Genomic DNA, 27,443 nt, shown 5'->3' on the forward strand with positions numbered 1-27,443 from the left:
AAGCCGTTCGCTTTGGCTTTGCGAATGGACCAAACCATTTCATGTAAATAGAGGGGGGGGATTGTCACCGTACTCGCAAGCCGTTCGCTTTGGCTTTGCGAATGGACCAAACCATTTCATGTAAATAGAGGGGGGGGATATAATTTTAGATATATATATAGTACGGGCATGCCCTAGTGTATACAATGAGGGGGATTCAAGTGAATGTTTTGGGGAGGGGAGGAGGGCAGGTTTGTGGGGTGGGTGATAAAATCCTGCCAGATTTGCGTAGGTAAATAATAAAGGAACTGGGATTGATGTACTGCACTGCGTAAAATAGTCGCCCATTCCATTTCACATTTTTGTTTATCCCCTGGAAGGACGAGTGACATATTTTGGATTTTATCTTTGTGGTAATGAGATACTGTATTTGTTAAAAAACAAAACAATTGATTGAGTGGTTGTATACTTTCAATCACAGTGATGATGAGGTCAGTGACAACAGGCTCATTTCCAAGCGTGAGTAGGTTTTCTCTAACCACATCAACCTCGGTTTGAAACCAACTTGAAGGAATAGATTTTTATCCCACACGTGTAGCGCAAAGTGGGTTTAAGCAATCACTTCACTCTGCCTGTCTGGCAGACATTGGTCTATAATCTCAACTTCAATTTAATGTTGTATTTTGAACACTAGAACACGAGTCAGCACACAAACCTGCAGTTTAGCAGTACTTTGGTTCTGAATTTGGCAAATTGTACAGCCTGAGCAGTCTAGTCCCGAGCATGGTAAAGCAATTTCAGTCTGTCTGGCAGTCAAACAAAATGTAAAATCATTCCAAACAGGAAACTTACTGTTTTAGGGGAATCATAAAGGGCACAAATAACTAGCACGAAGAACTAATGAAACGTATTAAATAAGGTGGTGTAAAGGACGCTGCGTCAACGGCGGTAAGCTTCCGATTCAATTGGGGGGTTTTTTTTCGTCTTGAATTATTTTATTTCAATTGAATTATATATTTGAACACTAAAAGATAAATCACCATGTTAGCATTTCCAAAAAACTTCAGTTCTGCAGTACTTGGGCAAAATTATACACCGACTCGACCAATCAAATTTGCCGCAAGGGCGGAGTAACTGAAATTCAGACAAAAATGGCGTCACCTTGCAATGCAACGACGGAGCTAAATTTGTCGAAAAGATGTTCGTTTTGTGCATCTGTTTCTCAAAGATAGTTCCACAATCGTCAGTTTCTCTGAAGAGTTGGCAGAAGGTTCAGTTCAGGACTGGTCCGTTTGACCAATCGGTGTCATACGGTTCCCATTAGTCCTGGTATTGATCGATCATGCTCGGAAACGAAAATCAAGAGTTTAAAAGATTCTTCCCATGTCCTTTTCTCAATACTGCGTGGGATAAGGTGTTCCATGACCTCTCCAGTTCCCCCCCTCCCCCCTTCACCTCCACCCCCCATGTTAAAGTAAAATTTAGACAAATCAAATGTTACAAAGTGTTTTTCTTTTATTGAATTAAAAAGGTCATGATGCACTATTTTAAGGTCATGCACAAGCAAAGGAGCACATTGTCCAATGAGAACATGACTTATGCAATCAAGAAGCAACTGTGGGATTTCAAATTCCATACCATCCATCCCTCGTGACTACTCGGTAAGTACAAGGTGATCAATTTCTGGAACCCTTTCCAATCTGTGGGTTGTGCTGCTGTCTGATGTGTACAATTTTGTGTGCATTTCCCCAACTCACCCCTCAGGGCAATTTGGTTTATCGACAAATTTCATATTTGGATTTGGATTTGGCAACAACCATCGGCAAGACACTTTATTCCTCAATTCAGGAAGTTCAGGTTGTCCCATGTTCCTGCCCGCTGTCCTTTCTTCCCTCGATTAACCTCATCTTTCCCAACCCTCTTGCACAGGGCTTTTCTTCCCTTCCCATTTCGCTGTTCATTCATTTCACCTGTGGGCCTGACTCTCCCATCACCTTGATCTTCCAAAACCTGTACTTTTGTATTTTCAAAACTGTTTTTTGTATAGTGTTGAGGCTCATGGAGGAGCTAGAACACAGAATGGAAGAGGATGTAACAGAACTAGAGGGAGGAGACCATAACAGCAGAGTTGATGGAAAAAAAGACACCCAATGAAACAAGAGATGTGGAGGAACAAGAGGTAAACAATAATGGATACAACTGCGAACAACAACGTGAACAACAATCACAGAAGTGGAAGGAAAAATTGAAAACCCAGAAAGATGTGGCCTTGGGGAGGGTTACATTGGGGGTAGAAAAGATCATGGTTGTGGATGGGGATGGTCACGAACAGCTGTCTTGACAACCTGGAAGGAAGAATGAGAATGAAAGACAGTTGGTTCCACATGCAGGAAAAATGGGAACAAACGAGTGGTGAGAGTCTGGATTTTGGGAGTTTCACCAGAAGGGACAGACCACGTGGAGGTTTTTCACAAATCCCTGTGGATAATGCACACAAAACATCTATGGTGACACGATGCAACCCATCATGGGTGAAGGGATGAAAGGGTACTGCCAAAGTAACCAATGTTAGTACCATTAAACAGGTAGTTGCTGCGATAATTTTGTTATGTCCCATGTACATAGTTGCACTGCAGGTTTTATACTTTACAAACAATCCAATTTGCAATCAAAAGTTTTGTGGGCAGGATGAGTTTGTAAGTGCACCCCTCGGTGTCAATTTGCCTTGGCACACAATCAACCTCCCCGAGCCCTCTTTTATAGTGGGAGTGTGACGAGACACCCATATATAATCACAGCAGGTACACAGTCATGCAACAAGCTGCTGAACATTGGGGAGGGAGAAGGGGGGATTACTATTGCAAAACAAATTTGATTAATTTTGCCAAAAACAGTTTCGATAAACATTACAACAGCCATGACCCTGTTGGCAGTAACCTTGCAGCTATACATTTCCATCAGATATCTCCACACCCTCATGCACGTGACAAAGGATTTTCGTCTTCCAAACATGGATGGGGACAAGGCACTGGAAAAGTGACCCTTAAGATTAGAGTCTTAAGTCTTTCAAGACCATCGTTTCAGAAACATTGGCAAGTTTAAAGTGAAATACTGTGTGGTTCTGGTGAAAGCTGTACTTTCTATACATTTTAGGGAAATAAGCTAGCCGTGCACCATAATTTCACCAGAGAACTAGCTGGGATCTTTGACGTCTTTCACCTAATGCTGGCAGACGGGGCACCCGGTTTAACGTTCATCCGAGGGGCGGCACACACATTGATGGCTCGCTCTGCCTGCGAGACACCAGGACGAGTTTTTAGCTTCGTCAGGATTCAAACCCAGGCTAGACAGCTCAGATGCCAGTGTACATTCCTCGAGGCTATCCTATTACCCCAATTCCACTCAAACTGTCAAAGTTAAAAAAAAAATTCCCAAACATCAGATTCAGTGGAATAATGCTTCGTGTCCACTCTGGGTCTGGGTTTGAACCACACAGAGTCATAACCAAAGACTTTTAAAATGGTGTGAGCTGCTTCCTTGTTTGCCACTTAGCATTTAAAGGATAGAGCACAGGCATCCCCCCTTGAGGTTGGCATATTTGGGGAAAAGGAACTTCCTCCTTAAATACTCCACAAAGTATAGAGAGAAAAAGCAACATCCTGGAAAGACATCACCAGTACCCAAAGTGCACCAGAAAGCTATCTCACTTTCCCTGAAGCTCAGCGGTTGTGTTTGTCTGCAGTCAAGTCCCGCATCTCATGTATTCATCGGCACGTGTGCATGATTGGTGTTGCAACTCCTCCATCAGCTTCAGACCCTCAAGAAGAAGAAAAACAAAGTCAGGCCTACCCAGGCAGTTCCAGATGAATTTCGGTCCAATAAGTTCTCCCAAGGCAACCCCACATGTAAGTGAGAATAAATGGGGCCACTTAATTAGAAGATGTCATATGCAGACAAATGATGGCCTCTAGGTGCCAAGTTTGGGAGATCACACTGTCATGGAATCGAGTTTATTAATTATATTTGCTTCCAATCACAGCTAATCTAACAAATAAAATTGCAACTTTCACAAGAACCACTCTTGTAGCATCTCACTGGTTGCCATTTTTCTTTTCAATTAAAAAACCAGGGATGGAGTCAGGCACATTCTGTTTTGAGTGCAAGGTTTATTTATTTATTTCTGATCTGAGCCAAGAGGAGCAAAGGTTCCTGGACGGAATCCCTGCACGTTTAATTTACCAAGAGTCGTCCAGAGTTCTGTCAAATGAGTCGGTTCTCGGTAACAAACTGTGACATCACAGCAGTTCCTCCATTCGTCGTGTCACGCTGCCTCCTCCCACGTCACATGTCCATGCACACCATACCATCCTCTCCATCTCCAGAGTCCGAATCCGATTCGCTGCTCTCCAACGAACTCAGGGCAGGCATTTCAGGAAGACCGAAGGACGTCTGGTCCATGTGGCCAGTTCGGACGGTAGCAGCAGACTGCGATGAAAGGATAGCCGACTGGCCAGGGAGGTACATGCAAGGTTGAATAAACGGCCAATCGCAAGTACTTTGGAATAATTATAATAAGTGTCCAATAAAACTATCTCCACCAAGTAAACTGATAATTGCAAGACAATATCCTTTAATGTCAAATAGAGTTTGCCTGGGACTTGCCGAATTCAAAACCAATACAGTATATTATCTTTATGTAAAAAGAGCCAAGTTTCTCCGTCGAACGCTTTATTCTAAAGAGTTTCTGCTGTCGTAGAACGATACAAATGGTACCGTGGGAAAGGCAATGATCGATTTACATTGTTGCAAAGCTAGTAATTAATTTACTTGGAGAACAAAATTCGTTCGTTTAATCAAACTCGCCCGTTTTAAAAGCCAGTTTCCAGGATTGAGGAAGAAGAAGTGGGACCTCGAGCTTTAATGTTGCGGTTCCAACAGTAACATTTATTATTCTACGACAGTAGGAACCCTTTACAATGACACGGGAGGAGCACACAAAAGTAAATATAGTAATAATTCTCGAAGCGATAGAAAAAAATATATAAAAGTACACGGAAGGTGCACACAAACAACAACAACCATGACAACAACAATTATGTGTTATAAAAATATCCATTTTTGTGTTTTGCTTAATTTTACATCCTCTGAGATTCACAGATAGACATGCAATATGTTTGTGAAGTGCAACGTGCTGTCTTTTGAATAATGCCATCAGCGAAGTGATGGGAGGCACGCACAGGTAGTACATCTTAAACAAAAATACTGTACTTTCAATCCAAGTCATGTTTAGAGCTGCTAAATGTTTATAACAAAGTTCCAGTTAGGTTTATCATAATTGGTAAAATTATTCCAAACATTTTTTTTTAAGCTGAGGATCATGGAGGGAAGGTGGATACGAGCCAGCATGGAGACAGGAATGAGAACTATGCAAGCCAACGGAAAGCATGTCTGGTGATCATAGAAGTCATCGTGATCTTACTCCATTTCCCATTAGTATGGAGGTTGGTGGCTCATAAAGCATGTAAAATCAGACTGTCTCATGAACCGACTGGACTATTTGACGTTCGACTAGGAGTTGGCCAGAGCAGGAATGTGACCAGGGTGTTGGCGATAACCTGCCAAGTCTTTGTTGGACATGGAAGGATCCTCAAATCAATACAAACAAATGAGTCCCTAATTTAATGGAGGGTAAAAAGGCAACGAGGTGGCTGCGGGGTAACAGGTGGGTACAGTGAGCAAGGCAATGAGCTTACAATGAAAGAGCGAGAGGAGTGGAAACCAACCAACCTGAAAATAAAAGTGTCTAGGTCGTTAATGGGGGTAGATCCCCCTCCATCCCAACATGCAATGGGGGTAGAAAGGACTATAGGTTGGGATGGGGGAATGATTTTAGATGGTATGCACTATTTGCTTGAAGCTGTAGAAGGGTGGAGTGCAACTTAACAATCTCTGGGAGGTGGTTCCATGAACAGGAAAAAAGTCGGGGGAGTGGGGAGGGGTGTAGCGTGTAGGTGCCTCAGCTCATATGGTCGGCAGTAGTACTCCACTGACCTACAGACGCAATACTTTGTAGGTAGGCCGTAATTCGTTTTCCTTTTTCAATGGATGACGGATGTCTGGCACTGGGTTTGGAGGCCAGCTTTGATAAGTGAATAACCCAGGAAAAGTCATGGCTGATGTTGAGGCCTAGAAGTCAAAGAGACTGGACCTCTTCCAGCTTCCAGTGGCTGACAATGGAATCATATAGGTCGGTTAAGTTGGCATTTCTTCCAAAGTTAGACTGAGACCGAGACGATGAGGTTTTCCAGAATTGAAGGACATGTTCAATTTATCAGACTAGCGTCTAATCAATTCCAGATCAGCAGAGTGATGCACGTACTGTCTCCCTGACAATGGGATGTGGTACTGTAAGACAATGTGGCATTGTCTGCAAAAAGGAATTGATTTTCCAGAGCATTGGAAAGGTCATTTATGTAGATTAGGAAAAATACTGGGCCCAAAACCCTGGCTTAGCAAATTTCAGTCTCCACTTGTCGAGGGAAGGAGAAGACGCATGAACTGTGCGAGTGGAGGAAGTCAGAAATCCAGGCATGGATGCGGCCTTGGTTTCAATAATATTTGGGGGTAAAAAACTGTGGCCGAAAAAAAAAAACATTCAGCAAAGCAGTGCGATGCGAGACATTTTTCCTGACTAAAGGCCTTTACTTCCCTCTGGGCGAAATTATTTCACAAATAAACATACATGCATACATACCACACATGAAAATATGCTCACGGAGAAATACAAATACATGACTGTGCACAATACTACAATACTACATCCACAATCAGTTGACCGTATCAAACCACCTTATAGTCTACTATTTTGGAATGACAACGTGGGATCTCTAATGTCCACCAGCTAATGCTACCGCACGCACGCCATGTGTAAGCAAGGAAGAGCAAAGATCCCACCTTGAGACGTTGCTTGGTTTCCTCAGAGATGGTACCACAACATGGCGTGTGCATTGTCGGAGTCGGAGGCGTGACCATTATCTCGGGCGGGAGGTCAGACCCCGCTGAAGGTAACACAAGCTTTGGAATGGGCCCTATGGATCTTAGTCTGGTCCAGTCTCTCCCGGTTTGTGCCGCTTGAGAGACAGCGTCCAGTCCTGGCCAATAGAAAGCGCTCATGCTGTTCAGAAGGCTTTATAAAGGATCTCTTATTGGTCCATTAATGTCCGTTAGTGTGTGCTGAAGTTAAAAAACAAATTATCAGCAGCAATGTAGTCAAGGCACAGCTTGCATTTTATCCAAAAGAAGAAGGCAAATTTCATTTTTTCATTTCATTTCCAAAAAAAGATCCACATCTCACATGGTAAAGTATGTGTAAAATCCGTTTAAAGTTATTATTGTCACGTGGTCCCGAGCCGATTAAGATAAGCCGAGACGGACAGCCGAGCCAGCTTTAACCCCGAGGCCACTCCCAAAAATGGTGGTTATTTTTAGCGCGCACAGGAAGGAAGAGATGTGAAGCGTTTAGCTGAACGGAACACATGGGTTTATTCCGAAACCACAAAACGTGCAAACACGATGATAAATTGATGCACAAATGATTTAATGAAATTAAATCAAGGACGAAATAAATGTTGAGGTAAAAACTAAAATTCTATGGTGAGACGTCTCTACACAGTCACGAATACGGACACACTGGGGAAAATAAAATGAAAATTTAATCCCTTTTCGTGCCAGCACTTATCTTGTGGCTCAAATAGCCCCTTTTTGTGCAGAGTGGTGGCGATGACCAAGTTCAACACTTCCCGCGCCTGAGCGCCCAAGATGGCGCCGGCTGACGATGGTGAAAGTGCCCAGAGCAGTGAAGACAGCTCTCTCTCTCTCTCTCTATCTGTCTGTGTCTGTCCTTGTCACGAACAGCACGGCCTTCGGCTCACCAAGAACCCAACAGTTGAAACCTTCTTCCAACAGCCACCAATGCAGCCAAGAGCTCCTCTTTCTTAGCAAGCTTGGACAAAAACCTCCAGCACCAAGATGGTGATGCAAGTCTTCTTGTTGTGGACTTCTTGTCCGGCCAACAGAAAACGGGCTCTTCCTCTTCACTCCTGAGAGACAATCGTGTCGTTTCCCTCCCAGTTCGCCCTGCCCATGTCCTATGGGCCAATCACGTACCTCCGGGCATGGCCTGCCCGTGCCATGCCTGCCTGCCAATCACGTACCTCCGGGCATACGCCAATCATGTACCTCCGGGCATGGCCTGCCTGCCTCTGATTCCTCCACCTCTTCTGGGCGGGTCCTTTTGCCTATTAGGTCCATGAGGGCGGGCTTAGTGTCCGGGAACCTGCTTGCTTATAGTTGGCGGTTGTTGTTGTTTCAAAGATTGTGCACAAAAACGGTTTGGGAAAATTTAGAGGGTGTGACGCACAGGAGAAAACTAGCCTTAAACCCTAGAGATAATTAGCACGTTACCACCCCTCGTGTGATGAACATTTAAACAACCTTAAACTACATGTTCCCTACTTATTACATCAGAATTCTTCTGCTCATTACACGGCCCATATTGTTCTGCTTTATTGCACGGTTCATATCCAGAATTCTTATGCTCGTACCCCCACCCCCACAAATCTAACGTGTGACCCAAACAGGGTGACCCAAAAAAACCTCCCACATTTCGAAAGGCTGTAGCACTGGCAGTAGTGAGGCGGGAGGGGCGGGGCTAGGGTCTCTTGGTAGCCCAACCCCAACCGTCCTCAGTTGCCAACATGGCGTGGTCGGGAGCACACCATGCGTTCGCTGTCGAAGCGTTCTTCACAAACAACCGTTCCGTGATCGCCGTGCAGAGGGCCTTTCGAAGACGTTTCAGTATTCCACGGAACCAAAACGTTCCAGATCGGAAAACCATCTTGCAGTGGGTTGAGAATTTCAGGGCAACAGGCTCAGCTTTAAAAAGAAAATCACCTGGTCGACCTACGAGCGCTCGTACGCCTGAGAATATTGAAGCATTGAGGCGATGTGTTGTGCAGTCTCCGAGACGTTCTGCGCGGAAGCATGCTTTAGTTGAAGGGATATCCCGGGAAACTGCAAGGAGAATCTTACACAAAGACCTCCACTTCCATCCATACAAAATGACGGTTGTGCAAGAACTCAATGCGAGAGACTGGATAAGCCACAGGGAGTTATGCGAGAACATTCTGCAACGTGTTCCGGAAGATGCTGTTCTCTTGTGCAGTGACGAAGCTCATTTTCATTTGAGTGGCTCTGTAAACAAAACAAAAAATTCGCTATTGGTCTGAAGACAACCCTCGCATGCTACACGAAAGACCGTTGCACTCCGATCGAGTGACTGTGTGGTGCGCTGTTGCCGATGTTGGCATCGTGGGTCCTTATTTCTTTGAAGAGGGTGGTGTAACTGTTACCGTAACTTCTGACCGTTACATTGATATGCTCGAAAACTTTCTAAGGCCACAACTTGAACACCTTGAGCTTGAAGAACTCGATGTGTGGTTTCAGCAAGATGGAGCTACGGCACACACAACTCGAAGATCATTGCAAGTGCTGAGGGAAATGTTTCCGGATCGGGTGATCTCGTTGCGTGGCGATGTTGGGTGGCCGGCCCGTTTCCCTGACCTCGCCCCTTGTGATTTTTTTCTGTGGGGCTACCTTAAATCACGAGTGTATACTCATCGACCCCAAACTCTTGAAGCCCTTAAGGTTGCTATTCAGCAGGAGATAGCCGCTGTTCCACCCGACATGACCGGTCGAGCCATGGCAGCCTTCAGAAATCGCCTCCAAGCGTGTATAGACAATGACGGCCACCATTTGGAGGATGTCATCTTTAAAACATGATGAATAAAAACTGTATTGAATGAAGTTTCATGTGTGCAAATAATATCTTGATTATCTTTAACCATTTTTTTTTCATTTACCTTTGAAATGTGGGAGGTTTTTTTGGGTCACCCAGTATATATAAAAGTCTACACCCCATTTTAAATTGTCACCTTTTGTTACCCTATAACCCGGAATTAAATTGCATTAAATCAGACATTTTCCACCTTTATTTACACGTTGCAACCCACAACTTCCAAGGGGAAAACAAATTCTACCAATTTCAGAAAATTAATTAAAAATACAAAACGAGAATATCTTGGTTGTACAAGTGTCCACCACACTCCCCCGTTACTACTTGGTGAAGCACCTTTGACAGCAATTACAGCTGTGTGTCTGTTGAGATAATTCTCTATACCAACATTTCACACCTTGATTGGGCAATATTTGGGTTATTTGCCCATTCTTCCATACAAAACTGTTCAATCTGTCAAGTTTTGTGGGGAGCGTTGATGGACAGCAATCGTCGAGTCATGCCACAGATTTTCGATTGGATTTAGGTCGGGGCTCTGACTGGGCCACTCAAGGACATTTATCTTTTTGTTCCTTAGCCACTCCAGTGTAGCTTTGGCTGTGTGCTTCGGGTCGTTGTCATGTTGAAAGGTGAACTTCCGTCCCAATTTCAGCTTTCTTGCAGAGGGCAGCAGATTTTCCTGTAGGATTTTTCTCTATTTTGCTACATCCATTTTCCCTTCTATCCTGACAAGTGCCCCAATCCCTGCTGATGAGAAACATCCCCATAACATGCTTCACTGTAGGGAAGGTGTTCTTTGGGTGATGTGCTGTGTTGGGTTTGCGCCAAACATAACGTTTTGGATTTATGCCAAAAAGTTCTAGCTTGGTTTTGTCAGACCACAAAAGTGTTTTTTGCACACCTGGGACTCAAGGTGGCATTTTTTGAGTAATGGCTTTCTTCTTGCCACCCTACCATACAGGCCAGACTTGTGGAGTGCTTCGGATATTGTTGACACATCCACACAGTGACCCGTCTTTGCCACAAAGGCCTGTAGCTCTTTCAAAGTTGCCACTGGCCGCTTGGTAGCCTCTCTGATCAGTCTCTTCCTTGCTTGATCATCTTGTTGAGGGACAGCCTGATCTAAGCAGGGTCTTGGTGGTACCATACACCTTCACTTCATAATGAATTTATTGACTGTGCTCCATGGGATATTCAAGGCCTTTGAAATATTTTATACCCATCCCCTGATCTGTGCCTTTCCACAACTTTATCCCGGAGGACTTTGGAAAGCTCCTTGGTGCTCATGGTTGAGTCTTTGCTGTGAAATGCACTACCCAGCAGAAGAAACCTACAGGATCAGCTGATTTTATTCTGAAATCACCAGTATCACTACAATTTAATACAGGTGGAGGCCAATTAACTTGGTGTGTGATTTTGAAGGTGATTGGTTACATCTGAGTTAATGTACAATTGCTATTTTAAGGGGGGAGGGGAAGAGGAACGGGCACTTATCCAACCAAAATATTATAGTTTAGTATTTTAAATTAATTTGCTGAAGTTTGTAAAATTTGTTTTTCACTTGAAAGTTTTTCACTGTGGGTTATGACGTGTAAATAAAGGTGGAAAATGTCTGATTTAATGCATTTTCATTCCAGACTAAAGGCAACAACAGGTGAAAATTTTGAGGTTTAACTACCAGTCAGAACCAAGCATGACAGCAAAAGGAAAAGGCAGTGGAGTGGACCAGAATGGTCCATAAATGTGTATTTAGTAGATCATCCTCAAAATGAGGATTTAGTGGGAGTTTTATTTTTCCCCAAACTTTATATTGGGGAATGCAATCCCAATGTCCCTGCTCTCAAATGTTGTGTTTATGTGCTTCCCCTGCTCTCCCCATCTTGTCTACCGCTCCCCTTATTATATACTTTGTGTGTCTGTTTGATTTTTTTGTGTGATAAATGTTATAGTGGGGCAACTTAGTATAACAATTGTGCATTTTATGAGGAAAGCACCAAATTTGGCACACTAGTAGACTATCATATTATGAAAAGATCTGGATATTGGGCCATCTCAGATTCAGAGATTTGATTTTTGCAAGATTTCGATTCGTTTGGGATCGAAGAGAAACACCTTCTTCGTCTTCTGTACAGTGAAGTTGCCAGCCCTGAATTCTCTGGCTACATCTGGGTGCTTCATTGGGAGTGCAACCATGTCCCTCAGGTGAACAGGGACCCACCTGGCATAGTGTGTGTGGTATAAGGCATGGAACCATGGGACCAGTTCCATCAGGGCATCAAGGTACATCGTGAATGAAGCCTGCCGCAGAGAACGCACGTAGACCAGTACCAACATCTCTAGTTCCAGCACAGTTGCCCAGTACTGAAAGTTGGGAATGTCTTCTCTCTGGTGACACCAGTCTTAGAACTCAGGCAGGTCTTCTGCATTATCAGCATACGTCATACAGTGGCGTTCATACGCACGGTGTTGCAGGATGTGCAGTGCCGCTGCAGTGATTTGATGAGCTCTTCTTGTGCGGGTGACGTGGGCAGCTCGCAGGAAGGAGTCGGCCGTCCCTGGCGTTGCAATCTCAGCTTGCAAATCTGCAAAATCTGCAAATCTTGCAAAAATCAAATCTCTGAATCTGAGATGGCCCAATATCCAGATCTTTTCATAATATGATAGTCAACTAGTGTGCCAAATTTGGTGCTTTCCTCACAAAATGCACAATTGTTATGCTATATTTAGCTTAACTGCCGGACTATTAGCTCTTTCACGAGCCTCGATCCTGGATAAAAAAAATAAATAAAAAAAATGCAAGGAAACAACATTAAACCATTTTCAAACATAGGAGGCCATAGGTTAACTAGACTCGGTGGTGTAATGGTTAACACGTCCGCTGTTCTGAGTCTGGGAGGGTCGATGGTTTGAATCCTGGCCAAGTCATTCCAAAGACCTTAAAAATGGTACGTGCTACTTCTTTGCTTGACACTTGGCATTTTAAAAGGATAGCGCATGGACAAACAACCATTAGGCAGAATTGATGGGCCGAATGGCCTTCTCCTGTGTTAAAGTTCCTTACACGGGAACTCATGTATGGCTGATGGCTCATCATGCTTCTACCGTAACCAGACATCTTCCATGTACTAAATTCAGAGCCTCAATTTATCATCTACATCCTTTAATGTCTATAAACAGGAAAATTAGTAGGGTGAACAGCAAGCACACAATGGCCTAAGACTTTCCAGTGGATCTAAGAAATCCATGCTTTAAAACTTAAACTTGTCGACTTTCATCAATATCGAAAACAGCTTAACATATTGTTACGGTCCGCGGTTAAGGATGTTGGTTTGCCGAGCGGAGGCACCACGACCTAACAGTTTCCCCGATTCACCCGCACGTTGGCCGTATCGCGCCACAGATATTCAATATGGAAGACAAAAACGACGGATGTGAAGAAAAGGTATAAGAAGACGAAAAAAAGGTTGAAAATACTACGAAATTTATTTACTATTTACAGGGTCAAAATAACCAAGGAGAAGGAAAGATAAGAAAATAATATACAGAAGCTTTCAGAGACAGTGAAAATCGCTAGCTTATCTAAACAGACTTAATGAATACCCAGGACAGAACAAACGAAGACGACTCACACAGGGAATTGCAGAGTGGATTGGCTGGAAGGAGAGGGAGGTCCAATGGGTCCGGCAGCACGATCGACGCGTTGGGCAGCCGCCGTACCTTCGCGGCCCTGCTCAAAACCGCCGTCCAGGCCCCACGCTGCTGTTGAGTGTTGTTGCTGCTGTGGACGCTGCTGCTGGCGAGCAAGGCGACGAATAGCAGGCTTTGTGCTTCCCTGGATGATATCCTTTGAACAAGAATCGCTGCTGGATGATCTCTTCTCTTGGACAAGAATCGCTGCTGGATGATCTCCCTTCTCTCTCTTGGACCTCACAACCCAGCTCCCTCTTGGACCCTTGCGCGCGCGCTTTTATAACGCCTCCGGCGATTAAGCCGCCGGCCTTCAGGACACGCCCATCGGTGTGCTCACCTCGGCCATGGTTGGTCGCGCGACCCTCTGGCTCCGCCCTTGATGACGACGGGCGGGCACGCCTTTCTTCCCCAACCCGAGCACATGTTCAATGGCGGCTTTGGAGGGGATGTAATTGCCAAATTGAGGCTTGGCCATGACGAAAGGGGAAATGGAGGTTTTTTGGGAATGGGAATGAAGGGAATCTATCTATTTCACTTGGTGCAATGGAGTGTCATTTTAATGGAAGACAAGGCCTTACCCTAAAACACATAATAAAGATATAAGCTACTGAACAAGGGTTTTATAGTGTCCATCAATGGATGCTTTATGGAATTAACTACCGGAACGCCCTTTGACCTTTACACAACACTGGAGGCAGGAGGGGCCAGACTCAAGCAATAATAATAATACACACAATCAAAAAAAATACAGTCCTCATATCCGCAACAATATTAAAGAAGAGGTCGCAGGCTTGGCCTTATGGGTGTGTTTGATGGAGTTGTGGTTTAAATACCAATTAAATATTTTGCACAGCATAAATAGAGTTTGCCTATAAGCATTTGGGTGGGGAATACAGGGTTGGGTTTTATGGGATATTCTGGTGTGAGATCAAAGGTCAATGATGTTACCGAAACATAACTTATGTGTCTACATTGTTGTTTTCAAACAATTCCTCTCTGGCCTTGCCCCCCCAGCTCTCTCTGGGCTCTGTCCCCCAAATATTCCTACAGGTCGCACAAGATCTGCCTGCAACCCTCTTATGGTTAAACTGCCAAAATCAAGACTTTCTGCTCACCTTCACTCCTTCATTCCTCTTTTCTCCCACCTCTGGAACAAACTCCCTCACTCTTCAATCCCACTCCACCATCCAGGTCTTTAAAACAGCTGTTCACCACCATCTCTTATCTTCCCCCATCCAAAACCTTGATCTTTTCTACCCCTGCTAATTTCACCCCAAATCCTACACTTTTTTGAAATACCAACTTCTGTCCTGGAAGTCCTTGGTCTCCTTGTTTTATACCTCCTCCCCCCCCCCTTCTCACGCCTCCTCCCCCCAGGCCCTCTCCCTCCTGCGCTTCTCCCTGCCCTCAGGTGTTGTGTTTGTGTGCTTCCCCTCCTCTCCCCATCTTGTCTTCCGCTCCCTCTTTTTGTACGTTTGGTTTGTCTGGTCGATTTGTTTGTGAAATAAATGTTAACTCTTTCACGAGCCTCGATTCAGTATACAAAAAAAAAAAAAAATTCCAATAAACAATCATCCTATTGTGGCGGACACAAAAGCCCACTGGCGTGGTGACATCATTCCACGCACCAAGTGGGCGGTGGCCACGCCCGAGGGGTAGGCGTGGCCTCATGATATACACCGGGCGCGCAGCCCGGAGCGCGCCAGTGTTACAGTGAGCTCCTGAAATAAAGACGCTTATAAGTTACCGCTTGTCCGCTTCCTCCATGCTCGCAAGCAGCGCGCGTAACGCCGCGCTTTACTGGTGACCCCCTTGACGTTGGATCTGCCGGAGCGATCCTTCCACACGCGACGCCATTGCCATGGCCAACTTCATCAAACTTCCCGAATTTTGGGAGGCTCAGACCGAAGTCTGGTTCGTCCAGGCCGAAGCCCAATTTCAGCTTTGGCGCCTCACCGGCGATGACACACGCTATTGCCACGTCGTCGCCTCCCTCGGGCCCGGCACAGCCGCTCGAGTTGTGGCCGTCCTTCGCCACCCACCGGACGGCCACAAGTACGAGGCACTCAAGCGGCTACTCCGAGCCACGTTCGGCCTCACGGACGACGCACGGGCCGACCGCCTCCTGGATCTCCCCGAGCTCGGTGACACACGCCCGTCGGTCCGAATGGACCATATGCTGTCACTGTTGGGCGACGAAGCCCCCGGTTCTCTATTCCGGGCGCTTTTCCGTCGCCAACTTCCAGCGCAGGTTCGCCTCGCGTTGGCCGGGACCGGGCTAACGGAACCCCGAGCATTGGCGGCCGAGGCGGACAAGTACTTCGCCGCTTCGGACACGCGGGCGAGAGTCGGCGTGGCCGTCACGGCCCTCATGGCTGATGCTGCTGATGCTGCTGATCCACAGCATCAGCTTATACAGCATACGCAGCATGCTGATACGCACCTCGTGACCGCCGCCACGCCCTGCCCACCGCCGCGGCGAAAACCGCCACCGCGGGGAAACCCGCCAACTCCACCGGCCTGGTGGAGCCAGCCGCGCTCCTCCAGCTCCACCACCTGGTGCTGGTTCCACGCCAAGTTCGGCCACGAAGCTCGGCAGTGTCATCCGCCATGCTCCTTCAACAGGTCGGGAAACGCCTGGGCCGGTGCTCAATAGTGGCGATGAGCGCCGGCCGTTCGAGCAGCCTGCTGTTCATAACGGACACCTTCTCCGGGCGCCGTTACCTGTGCGACACGGGAGCGCAGGTGAGTGTCGTTCCCGCCGGCACGTCAGACAAGCACGCCGCGGGTGGGGGCCCTGCGCTGCTTGCCGCGAACGGGACGCCCATCCGTACGTACGGAAAACGCTGCCTCTCTCTGCGGTTCGGAGGGCAGGTTTTCCGATGGACGTTCGTCACCGCCGACGTGCCCATGGCACTGCTTGGCGCGGACTTCCTGTGCGCTAATGGGCTCCTGGTCGACGTCAAGCGCAGACGTCTTGTCCAGGCCGAGACGTTCAGCTCGCTCGCTTGTGCGTTGCCCAGCTCAACGAGCGGCTTGCCGAACGGTTCGGTTCCGGCCATGTTGGTCTGTACGCTTCCGGCAGCGGACGCATTCACCCGCCTCCTCGCCGGCTTCCCGGCCCTCACGCGGCCCACCTTCTCAGCGGGGGCCGTCAAGCACGGGGTGGCCCATCACATCCCCACCGTCGGGCCACCGGTCTACGCCCGGGCACGCCGCCTCGAGCCGACGAAGCTGGCGGTGGCAAAAGCGGCGTTCGCTACCCTGGAGCGACTCGGCATCGTTCGGCGCTCAGAGCGCTTGGGCGTCGCCGCTGCACATCGTGCCGAAGCCCGGCGGGGGATGGCGACCGTGCGGGGACTATCGCCGTCTCAATGACGCCACGACTCCCGACCGCTACCCCGTCCCCCACATTCAGGACTTTTCCGCCCGTTTGGCGGGCATGTCCTTCTTCTCGAAGGTGGACCTCATACGCGGCTACCATCAGGTCCCCGTCAGGCCGGAGGACGTCCCAAAGACGGCGGTCATCACGCCATTTGGACTCTGAGTTCCTGCGCATGCCCTTCGGTCTGAAGAATGCGGCTCAGGCGTTCCAGCGACTGATGGACAGCGTCCTGCGTGACTTGGATTTTGTCTATGTCTACCTGGACAATATCCTCGTCGCCAGCGCGTCCCGCGAAGAGCACCTACGCCACCTCCGCACGCTCTTCGAACGCCTGGGCCAGCATGGCCTGATTGTGAACCCCGCAAAGTGCCGGTTCGGCGCCACCATAATCGATTTTCTGGGGCACCGTGTCACCAGGCACGGAGCCGTCCCCCTGCCGGCCAAGGTGGAGGTGGTGAAGGGGTTTCCGCGCCCCCGCACGATCAGAGGGCTGCAGGAGTTCCTGGGCATGGTGAACTTTTACCATCGGTTCCTGCCCCGTATCGCCCAGCTCCTGCGCCCCCTGCACGAAGCTCTCCGAGGTAAGCCGGGCAAAGGCGACGTTACCTGGACCGAGCAGATAGACACGTCGTTCACGGGCGCGAAGCTCGCCTTGGCTAACGCCACCATGCTCGCGCACCCGGCGCCCGATGCACCGATCGCCCTCACCACCGATGCCTCGGACTACGCGGTGGGCGCGGTGCACGAGCAATGGGTGCGTGGAGCTTGGCAACCGCTGGCGTTCTTTAGCCGGCAGCTTCGCCCGCCCGAACGCCGTTACAGTACCTTCGACCGCGAGTTGCTCGGACTTCACTTGGCGGTCAGGCACTTCTGCCATCTGCTCGAGGGCCGTGCGTTCACTGCCTTCGTCGACCACAAGCCGCTGATCTTCGCGATGGGCAAGGTCACTGAGCCGTGGTCGGCCCGGCAGCAGCGTCACCTCTCGGCCGTGTCCGAGTACACGACGGACATCCAGCACGTCACGGGGAAGGACAACCCGGTGGCGGATTGCCTTTCCCGGGCCGTCGCCCACGCAGACCACCTCGGCATCGACTATGCCCGGATGGCAGCGGACCAGGCCGCTGACCCCGACGTCCAGGCCTTGCGGACCGCCGTCACGGGCCTCCACGTCACCGAGGTGGCGTTCGACGGCGCGGGCGCGGCCCTCTTGTGCGACGTCTCCCTCGGGCGTCCTCGCCCCATCGTGCCCGCGGGCTGGCAGCGCCAGGTGTTTGACGCCATCCACGGCCTGTCCCACCCGGGCGCGAGGGCCTCCCAAAGGCTGATCGCCGACAAGTTCGTCTGGCATGGCCTCCGGAAGGCCGTCCGCGGCTGGGCCAGGACGTGCCTCGCGTGCCAGCGCGCCAAGGTGCACCGGCACACCCAGGCCCCGTTGGCCCCGTTGGCCCCGTTCACGGTGCAGGAACGCCGGTTTGACCACGTCCACGTGGACCTGGTGGGACCTCTGCCCCCCTCGCGGGGTTTCACCTACGTCCTCACCATGGTGGACCGCACCACCCGGTGGCCGGAGGCCGTGCCCTTGGCGTCGACAACGGCGGCCGATGTCGCGCAGGCTTTCATCGCCACCTGGGTCGCCCGGTTCGGCGCCCCCTCTTACATCTCGTCCGACCGCGGCCCCCAGTTCACCTCGGAGCTCTGGGGGGCGGTCGCGCAGGGGCTCGGGGTCCGGCTGCACCGAACCACGGCCTACCACCCCCAGGCTAACGGCCTGTGTGAGCGATTTCACCGCTCATTGAAGGCCGCGCTCCGGGCCACCCTCCGCGACGGCGGCTGGGTCGACAGGCTCCCCTGGGTCCTGCTGGGCCTCCGGACGGCGCCCAAGGAGGACCTGCGCGCATCCGCGGCGGAGTTGGTCTTCGGGCAACCGCTGCGGGTGCCGGGCGAGTTCCTCCCCGACTCCACGGCACCATGGTCCGCGGCACAGCAGCGCTCCGCTCTGCAAGAGACCGCCCAGAGGTTCGCCCCGGTGCCAACGGCATGCCACGGGCACCCACCGACGCACGTCGCCCCGGAGCTTCGCACGGCGGAGTACGTCTTCGTCCGCCACGATGCCCACCGGACACCACTGCGGCCCCCGTACGACGGGCCTTTCCGCGTGCTGGAGACCGGGGCGAAGCACTTCACCCTGGACATCGGCGGTACTCCTGACCACGTTTCGGTAGACCGCCTCAAGCCGGCCCACCTCGACGTGGACCATCCACCGCCAGTGGCCTGACCCCCACGTCGGGGCCGCCCCCCTGCGGGCGGACCCCCGGCACCGCCCAGCCCCGCCGCCCCCCGGTCCTGCACCCATCCCAGGGGCAGCCAGGGGCATCCCACCTGGCATCCCTGCACCCCGGACGCCGCCGATCGCCAGGGGGCGCTTCGGCCGGGTCATTCGTCTGCCCCGCAAAATGGCCCTCCAGGTGCGCGGGAATTCTGGGGGGGCACGTGTGGCGGACACAAAAGCCCACTGGCGTGGTGACATCATTCCGCGCACCAAGTGGGCGGTGGCCACGCCCGAGGGGTAGGCGTGGCCTCATGATATACACCGGGCGCGCAGCCCGGAGCGCGCCAGTGTTACAGTGAGCTCCTGAAATAAAGACGCTTATAAGTTACCGCTTGTCCGCTTCCTCCTTGCTCGCAAGCAGCGCGCGTAACGCCGCGCTTTACTATTGTATTTCTTTCGTTCTGTTGGGCACAGATTTATCGATAAACCCTCATATTTGTCTGGATATTATTCACCCCCTATTCAATAGCACGTGTGTAAAGAGACCTTCACTCGAGGATTTCTGCGTCTCAAGGTCCGCTGAACCATCGTCCCAACAACGGTCGAGTGTTTGCAGGATCGGCCGAAGATCGTCTCGCCTTTCTGAGTAACTGGCAAGATCGGTGTTCGGATTTTCTTCAAGGTTAGGACTCCGCGATCGGCTTTCACGGTGGAGTTTCACCAGCAGCTTATGAGCAGCTGCAGGCCTCTCGTAAGGGATCTGAAGGAAAGGGAAACATTCCATAAGCCGCATTGTGATTGAACTGCATAGCACAGTGTATTGGTTAGAAGATTCCAAGTACATCCAAAATATAAACATACGGGAATGGGGGAAATAAACTACAAGTGTGGAAATGAAAGTGTTTAAATTACAATCAGAAAGAAGGAAGAATACAGATTGGCAGCAGAAGTAGCAACAACACGTCGGAGACAACTGACGTGTAAGAGAGACACAAGTCAGCAATAAAAGACAATTGCAAAATGGAATGGCTGACTCAATGTTCCAAATATAATCAAAGTAACCCATCAGGTCTTTGTTCTACATTTTTTCCCCACAAAAGGTCTACACCAAACAAAGAGATACGTCATCAAAAAAAAACAAACAATGTTTAATAATCAGCAAACGTGAACCCCTTCACATTGCCCCTTCTCGCCTCTCCACCTCCGCACCATCACACCATCAGCTCACTGTTTCCCGGGAAACGCTTACAGGATTCTATTAACCATTTCTGTGTAGTGACATCGATAAATCACCTGGTTATTAACGTTTACCTCTCTACCTGCCCGATTATATGATTATATCTGCACCTCCACCACAGCAAACTGGAAATACGAACATAGGGGGGAGAAGGTGTCGGAGGAAAAACAACAACATATGGTTATCCCCTGTTCAGCTGTTCACATCCATCTGTTGTTTCTCTCTTCTCCTTCCTCTGAACCTCTGTTTCCAATGTTCCCATCAGGCTGACAGGACAGGCTCGAGGAATGTGCGCTGTCCTCTGAGCCGTCTAGCCTGGGTTTGATTCTCGGCCCAGCTATACACTGCCGCACTGGTGTTTCGCATGCAGGCGCAGGGCGAGGCATCGACGATGTGTGGACCGCCCTTCGGATGGACATTTCACTGGGCATCCCGTCTGCCAGCAACAGTTGGTAGATGTTAAAGATCCCGCGATATCCTTCGCAAAGGGTAGGCGAGCTATCTCAGGTACGCTGGGAAAAAGAAAAAGAAAAATCTAAATTATTGTCCTAACTTACAGGGCCCTGTAAGTCTATTCAAAGCACTGCATCCGTGGCATAGCTGTGCCCCCAGCAAATGATGCTTCCTGGAGCCATGTACTGCATACGAAAGAACAAGTTTTCCTTCCAGGTGGCGGCGGTTCGTATGCAACCTGCAGCTGCTTGGCTGCATAATTTTCTGGGGGTGCGTCTGCGCCGCTGATGCAATGCCCCCTTCTTACCAGTAAGCTTGACTGGACCAGACGGCATCAGCCCACGGGTCCTAAAATCCTGCTCTTCCGCTCTTTCACTCCCTCTCTCTGTTCTCTTCACCCTCTTTTGCTCAAGGTCATCTGCCATAAGGTTGGAAATCAGCCAACATCACCACTTTACACAAAAAAGGTGCAAAAACAGATACTTGCAACTACAGACCAATCAGCCTTCTCCCAATTATCAGCAAAGTCATGGAATCCATCATTGCTTCGGATATCAAATCTTTCCTCTTCTCCAATGGCTTGATCTCTGATCATCAATTTGGTTTCAGACCAGGTCACTCTACTCTGGATATGCTGCTTCTGCTGTCTCAACAATGGATGGAGGTCCTCAATGCCAAACAGGAAATTACAGCCGTCTCCCTTGACATAACACGTGCCTTCGATACGGTCTGGCACCCGCTCTGCTCACCAATCTCTCCTCCTATGGTATCCATGGAAATCTCCATGCATGGCTTGTGGACTTCCTCTCTAGTCGTAGTCAACGTGTGGCCCTGAATGGATTTCTCTCATCTCCCCTTCCTGTTCAGGCTGGAGTTCCCCAAGGTAGTGTTCTGGGCCCTGTGCTTTTTCTGGTCTTCATCAATGATCTCTCTGACTCTCTTGAAAATCCTCTCCATCTCTTTACTGATGACTCCACTCTGCCGCTCCATTCCTCATCCCTCAGATCGGCAGTCTGCAGCCTCCTCACTCTCTGCAGACCTGGACAAAATCACAGACTGGTCAAACAAGTGGAACATGTCTTTCAATCCTGACAAATCTCACACTCTATGTCTCTCCGAAAATACCGACTGGACAACCCTACCATCTACTTTCTGAACAATCCTCTCCAGGAAGTTCTGTCACTCAAGCTTTTTGGTCTCACAATCTGCCATGATCTTTCCGAGGAAAAAACCACATTTCCAATCTGGCCTCCAAAGCCAGTCGCCGACTGGGCATCCTCCGTCGCGCGAAGTCCTTCCTTGGCACACCTGAGCTCACCACATACAAGGCTTTCATCTGCAGCTCAATGGAATACTGTTCCCCCCTCTGGGCTGGTGCTCCTGCCTCACACCGAGCTCAGCTTCACGCTGTTGAAACCAAAGTTTTCAGAATCATTGGAATCTCCTGCGATGAAGCCAACTCCGAGGGCCTTTCACTCGCTCACCGCAGGCAGGTTGGTGGTCTTTCCGTCTTCTACCGACTCCTCTCCGGCCTTGCTCCCGCAGCTCTCTCTGGGCTCTGTCCCTCAAATATTCCTACAGGTCACACAAGATCTACCTGCAACCCTCTAACTCTCTCCCCATCTTGTCTACCGCTCCCCTTATTATATGCTTTATGTGTCTGTTTGCTTTTTTGTGCGATTAATGTTAGCTCTTTCACAAGCCTCGATCTTGTATACAAAAAAAACAAAAACAAAAAAACTGGTGGTCATTTTGCCGACCTCGGAAGGACGACAGGCTGAGTCAACTCACCTGGTGTTAGTTCAGGGGCTCAAACTCAAAACCCTAAGATCTCAAGCCAACTACCTTAACTGTTAAACAAACACCAGGCATTCCTTCCAGGTCCTCAATCAATATGCGTATCCTTTTTAATTTCCTAATCATCCCAAGACCCCTTTCAAGTGTTCTGCATTCCTATTCACATTAGAGAATCTCTACACCTGACACACTTAAATATAAACATCAGTTAATCCATTTTGCGGTCGTGCAGGTCCAGGCACCTGTCGGGTTAGAACTCCATGATGACCCTTCCAAGTGCTGTCCAAGCGGGTGCTCTCCATCCCTCCGGCCTCTGCTCGTTTTCGCTTCCGGGTAACTGCCACGAGCGGAGGCTCGAGCTCTCCTCGACCCCCGCTGATGCGCAGCTCATGCAATTGCAGTTCCGGAAGGGTTTTGGGTTCAGATCCGCGTTTCGGTACCCACTTCCTTGCTCGCAACTCCTTGGTGCCACGTTGGGGCCCATCCGTGTCCATTCGGTCATCTGGGGTACTCCTGGAAGAATACCTGTTCTCGGCTACCTTTGGGGAAAAGGTGTGTTCCGCAGAGCCGCGATGTGCAGACTTGGCGAGCCGAGTTGTGCAACCCAACAGCTCATTTCTGGTGGTGCTAGGTGGACTGGTTCTGGGATGCAGGGATCCTTGGCTTGTCATTCTTGCATCGCTTAACCTAACAGGAAGGGTGATGTAAACAGGTAAAACGCATTGCAGTAAAAACTGTTTTGTTATTGTCAAATTGTGCAAGACGCTCACCATTAGGACCTTATGGGTCTATTCAAAGTTGTTTCAAGCCAGGAAAGTATTTTCATTTCATTTCATTTCATTGTGTATCGACCACATGAAACATGGAAATTTTTCATCCACTGGCAATTCATTTCAAAAAGGGTTCATCACACCTTGTTCGCATTGGCATTAAACAGGTGACTTGAATTGGGCAGTCTAAAACGACTAATTGGGCAGGTAACTTGCCGGTCTAATACGACAGCACAAGGTAAGGAGCACGAAGGTGAATGCCTGAACAATTAAAACCAAAACAAACACGAAGTGGGTACGATGGGTTCTGCATTACATTTGTGATCCTTAAACACGACACGTTTCTCATACAATGTACAAATATATGGAAGGTTTGTCCGTATCACACGCTGGGCAATCTTCCCGTGTCTTTCAAATTTCTCAACATTCTCTTTTGAAAAATTACCAAATTGAAAGCAAGAATACTTTGAATCAAGGACTGATAGAAAAGAACCAAAATTCCATGATCACCTTATGAAACTCTTTCAATTTCCTTAAAAAGGTACAATCTTTGGTTTGCCACTTAAGGTGCAAGATGGATTGTTTTTATTAATTATTATTATTATTATTACAACTCAGAAGATACATAAGAAATCTCAAAGTGAAAATAATGTGCTCACCATTTACTCAATAAAAAAAAAATGGTTTGAATTACACTTGTGGGTACGAACCCTCAAACTGCACAGGACACCGTACTTAGTTATCCATTAATGCCCAGCTTTTGAACGAGATCCAACCAGGCAAATACCTCTCAGTAGCTCAGAAAATGCAATAACAAAAGAAACAATTTACGAATTGCATATGATTAATACTGCATGCCAAGCTACCACGACAGTGGTATTCTCGCCTGCAAGCTCTGTCGACATGGGATGAATAAAGTCCAGGCTTAAAAAACTCGTCTGGTGCGATGCTATCAGGGGGTGCTGCAGAGAAAAAGAACACACACACACACACACACACACACACACACACACACACACACACACACACACACACACACACACACACACACACACACACACACACACACACACACACACACACACACACACACACACACACACACACATATTGACACACACACACACATATTGACACACACACACACATATTGACACACACACATATTGACACACACACATATTGACACACACACACACACACACACACACATATTGACACACACACACACATATTGACACACACACACACACACACACACACACACATTGACACACACACACACATATTGACACACACACACACACACACATTGACACACACACATTGACACACCCACGCATGCACATTGACATACACACACACATTGACTGACATACACACACTGACACACACACACTGACACACACACATTGACATACACACACACACATTGCCATACACACACACACATTGCCATACACACACACACATTGACATACACACACACATTGACATACACACACACATTGACATACACACACATTGACATACACACACACACATTGACATACACACACACACATTGACATACACACACACACATTGACATACACACACACACATTGACATACACACACACACATTGACATACACACACACACATTGACATATACACACACACACATTGACATACACACACACACATTGACATACACACACACATTGACATACACACACACATTGACACACACACACACACCTCGAACTGGTGTTTTTTCGCATGAGAAAACGCTTTGGGACCAGATTATCGGATATTTTCCGAGCAAATCTGGGTCATACATATATTGTCTCCAACTCCCAGTCTCCCCTTGGCCCCTTAACCACCCTTCCCCCCCCCCCACTTTCAACAGGCACGTCGAGTAAATAATACTAATAATGTCGAGGTGGACCCGAACATCAATTCATCACCTTTTCGAGGGGAAAAAGAAAAAAAAAAACTTTTCTGCTTCACACTGGAGTAGTTACAGTAGATACCGCGGTAATAACTCCAGGGGGGTGTTTTTATTTTTCTAAATCAACAACGAGGAGTCTCAAACGTTATCCCATGGTTTCGAGGCTAACACAGGTCGCTCGCTGGGCGCCATCGTTACTAAAGGCCGGTGGTCCTCTCCGGGTTTCCAAGCAACAGTGGGAATCGAACAGGTACGGCCAAACCAGTGCACAGGTGAACGGCAACGAGACTTTAAACGACACGGGTTTACCGAGTCCGGCGTGGAGCGAGCCGCTCGCACTCGCAAGAAAGCACCACAAACGGAGCACCACAAACACCACTAACGGAGCACCACAAACGGGGCACCACAAACGGAGCACCACAAACGGAGCACCACAAACACCACAAACGGGGCACCACAAACGGAGCACCACAAACACCACTAACGGAGCACCACAAACGGAGCACCACAAACGGGGCACCACAAACGGAGCACCACTAACACCACTAACGGAGCACCACTAACGGAGCACCACTAACGGAGCACCACTAACGGAGCACCACTAACGGAGCACCACTAACGGAGCACCACAAACGGGGCACCACAAACGGGGCACCACCAAACGGAGCACCACAAACGGGGCACCACAAACGGGGCACCACAAACGGGGCACCACAAACGGAGCACCACAAACGGGGCACCACAAACGGGGCACCACAAACGGGGCACCACAAACTGAGCACCACAAACTGAGCACCACAAACGGGGCACCACAAACGGAGCACCACAAACACCACAAACGGGGCACCACAAACGGGGCACCACAAACGGAGCACCACTAACGGGGCACCACAAACAGCACTAACGGAGCACCACAAACGGGGCACCACAAACTGAGCACCACAAACGGGGCACCACAAACGGGGCACCACAAACGGGGCACCACTAACGGGGCACCACAAACAGCACTAACGGAGCACCACAAACGGGGCACCACAAACTGAGCACCACAAACGGGGCACCACAAACGGGGCACCACAAACGGGGCACCACAAACGGAGCACCACAAACGGAGCACCACTAGGAGCACCACTAGGGGCACCACAAACGGGGCACCACAAACGGGGCACCACAAACGGGGCACCACAAACGGGGCACCACAAACGGAGCACCACAAACACCACTAACGGAGCACCACAAACACCACAAACGGGGCACCACAAACGGGGCACCACAAACGGAGCACCACTAACGGGGCACCACAAACAGCACTAACGGAGCACCACAAACGGGGCACCACAAACTGAGCACCACAAACGGGGCACCACAAACGGGGCACCACAAACGGGGCACCACAAACGGAGCACCACAAACGGAGCACCACTAGGAGCACCACTAGGGGCACCACAAACGGGGCACCACAAACGGGGCACCACAAACGGGGCACCACAAACGGGGCACCACAAACGGGGCACCACAAACTGAGCACCACAAACTGAGCACCACAAACTGAGCACCACAAACGGGGCACCACAAACGGAGCACCACAAACGGAGCACTCACGTTCCGCCGACAACTTCCAACTCGTGATGCTCGCCCGACGTGACCCAGACCGAGGCGACATGTCCCGGAAGGTGTGATCTTGTGCCGGGGCTCGTGATTCGCCTCGCCTAGGTCGAGCACGCTTTGGAGCTCCAACTGTCCATCCCGGAACACCCACACGCCGCTTGGATCGAGCACATGCACGACCCTTAAATCCTTCCGAGCCGCCCGTGTTCACCAACCCGCCCCTCTCCGCTCCGACTTCAAATGTCTTAAGCTCTCCCGCCCACTCCGCCTCGCTCCGAGCTCCCAAACCTTCACTTTAACTCTTCTTTCTTTCCTTGACCCTTAACATTCCCATTTCCCACCCTGGTGCTCCACCTGAACATCAACTATTTTTCTAGCTCCTACTTTCTTCTCCATCCTCACTCTTCAATTCAGTCGTACGCCCACGCTGCTCATTGGCTCTTCCTTCACACAGTTCGCCCCTCCTAC

General features: G+C 49.3%; 1 protein-coding gene across 1 annotated transcript; it reads right to left on the bottom strand.

Annotated features, from left to right (window-relative positions):
- Positions 1 to 1,474: 1,474 nt before the first annotated feature.
- On the bottom strand, positions 1,475 to 27,443 carry LOC137439619 (uncharacterized). The gene is made up of 5 exons (XM_068135552.2): positions 26,970 to 27,443; positions 22,906 to 23,350; positions 19,723 to 19,936; positions 6,934 to 7,130; positions 1,475 to 4,485 (listed from the first exon to the last, which is right to left on the bottom strand). Exons 2-5 carry the CDS (start codon positions 23,332 to 23,334, stop codon positions 4,321 to 4,323), a joined length of 1,005 nt encoding a protein of 334 aa, XP_067991653.1. The 5' UTR covers positions 23,335 to 23,350; positions 26,970 to 27,443; the 3' UTR covers positions 1,475 to 4,320.

Source organism: Myxine glutinosa, chromosome 14 (genome assembly GCF_964187855.1).
Source record: "Myxine glutinosa chromosome 14, kmMyxGlut1.1, whole genome shotgun sequence".
Lineage (NCBI taxonomy): Eukaryota > Metazoa > Chordata > Myxini > Myxiniformes > Myxinidae > Myxine > Myxine glutinosa.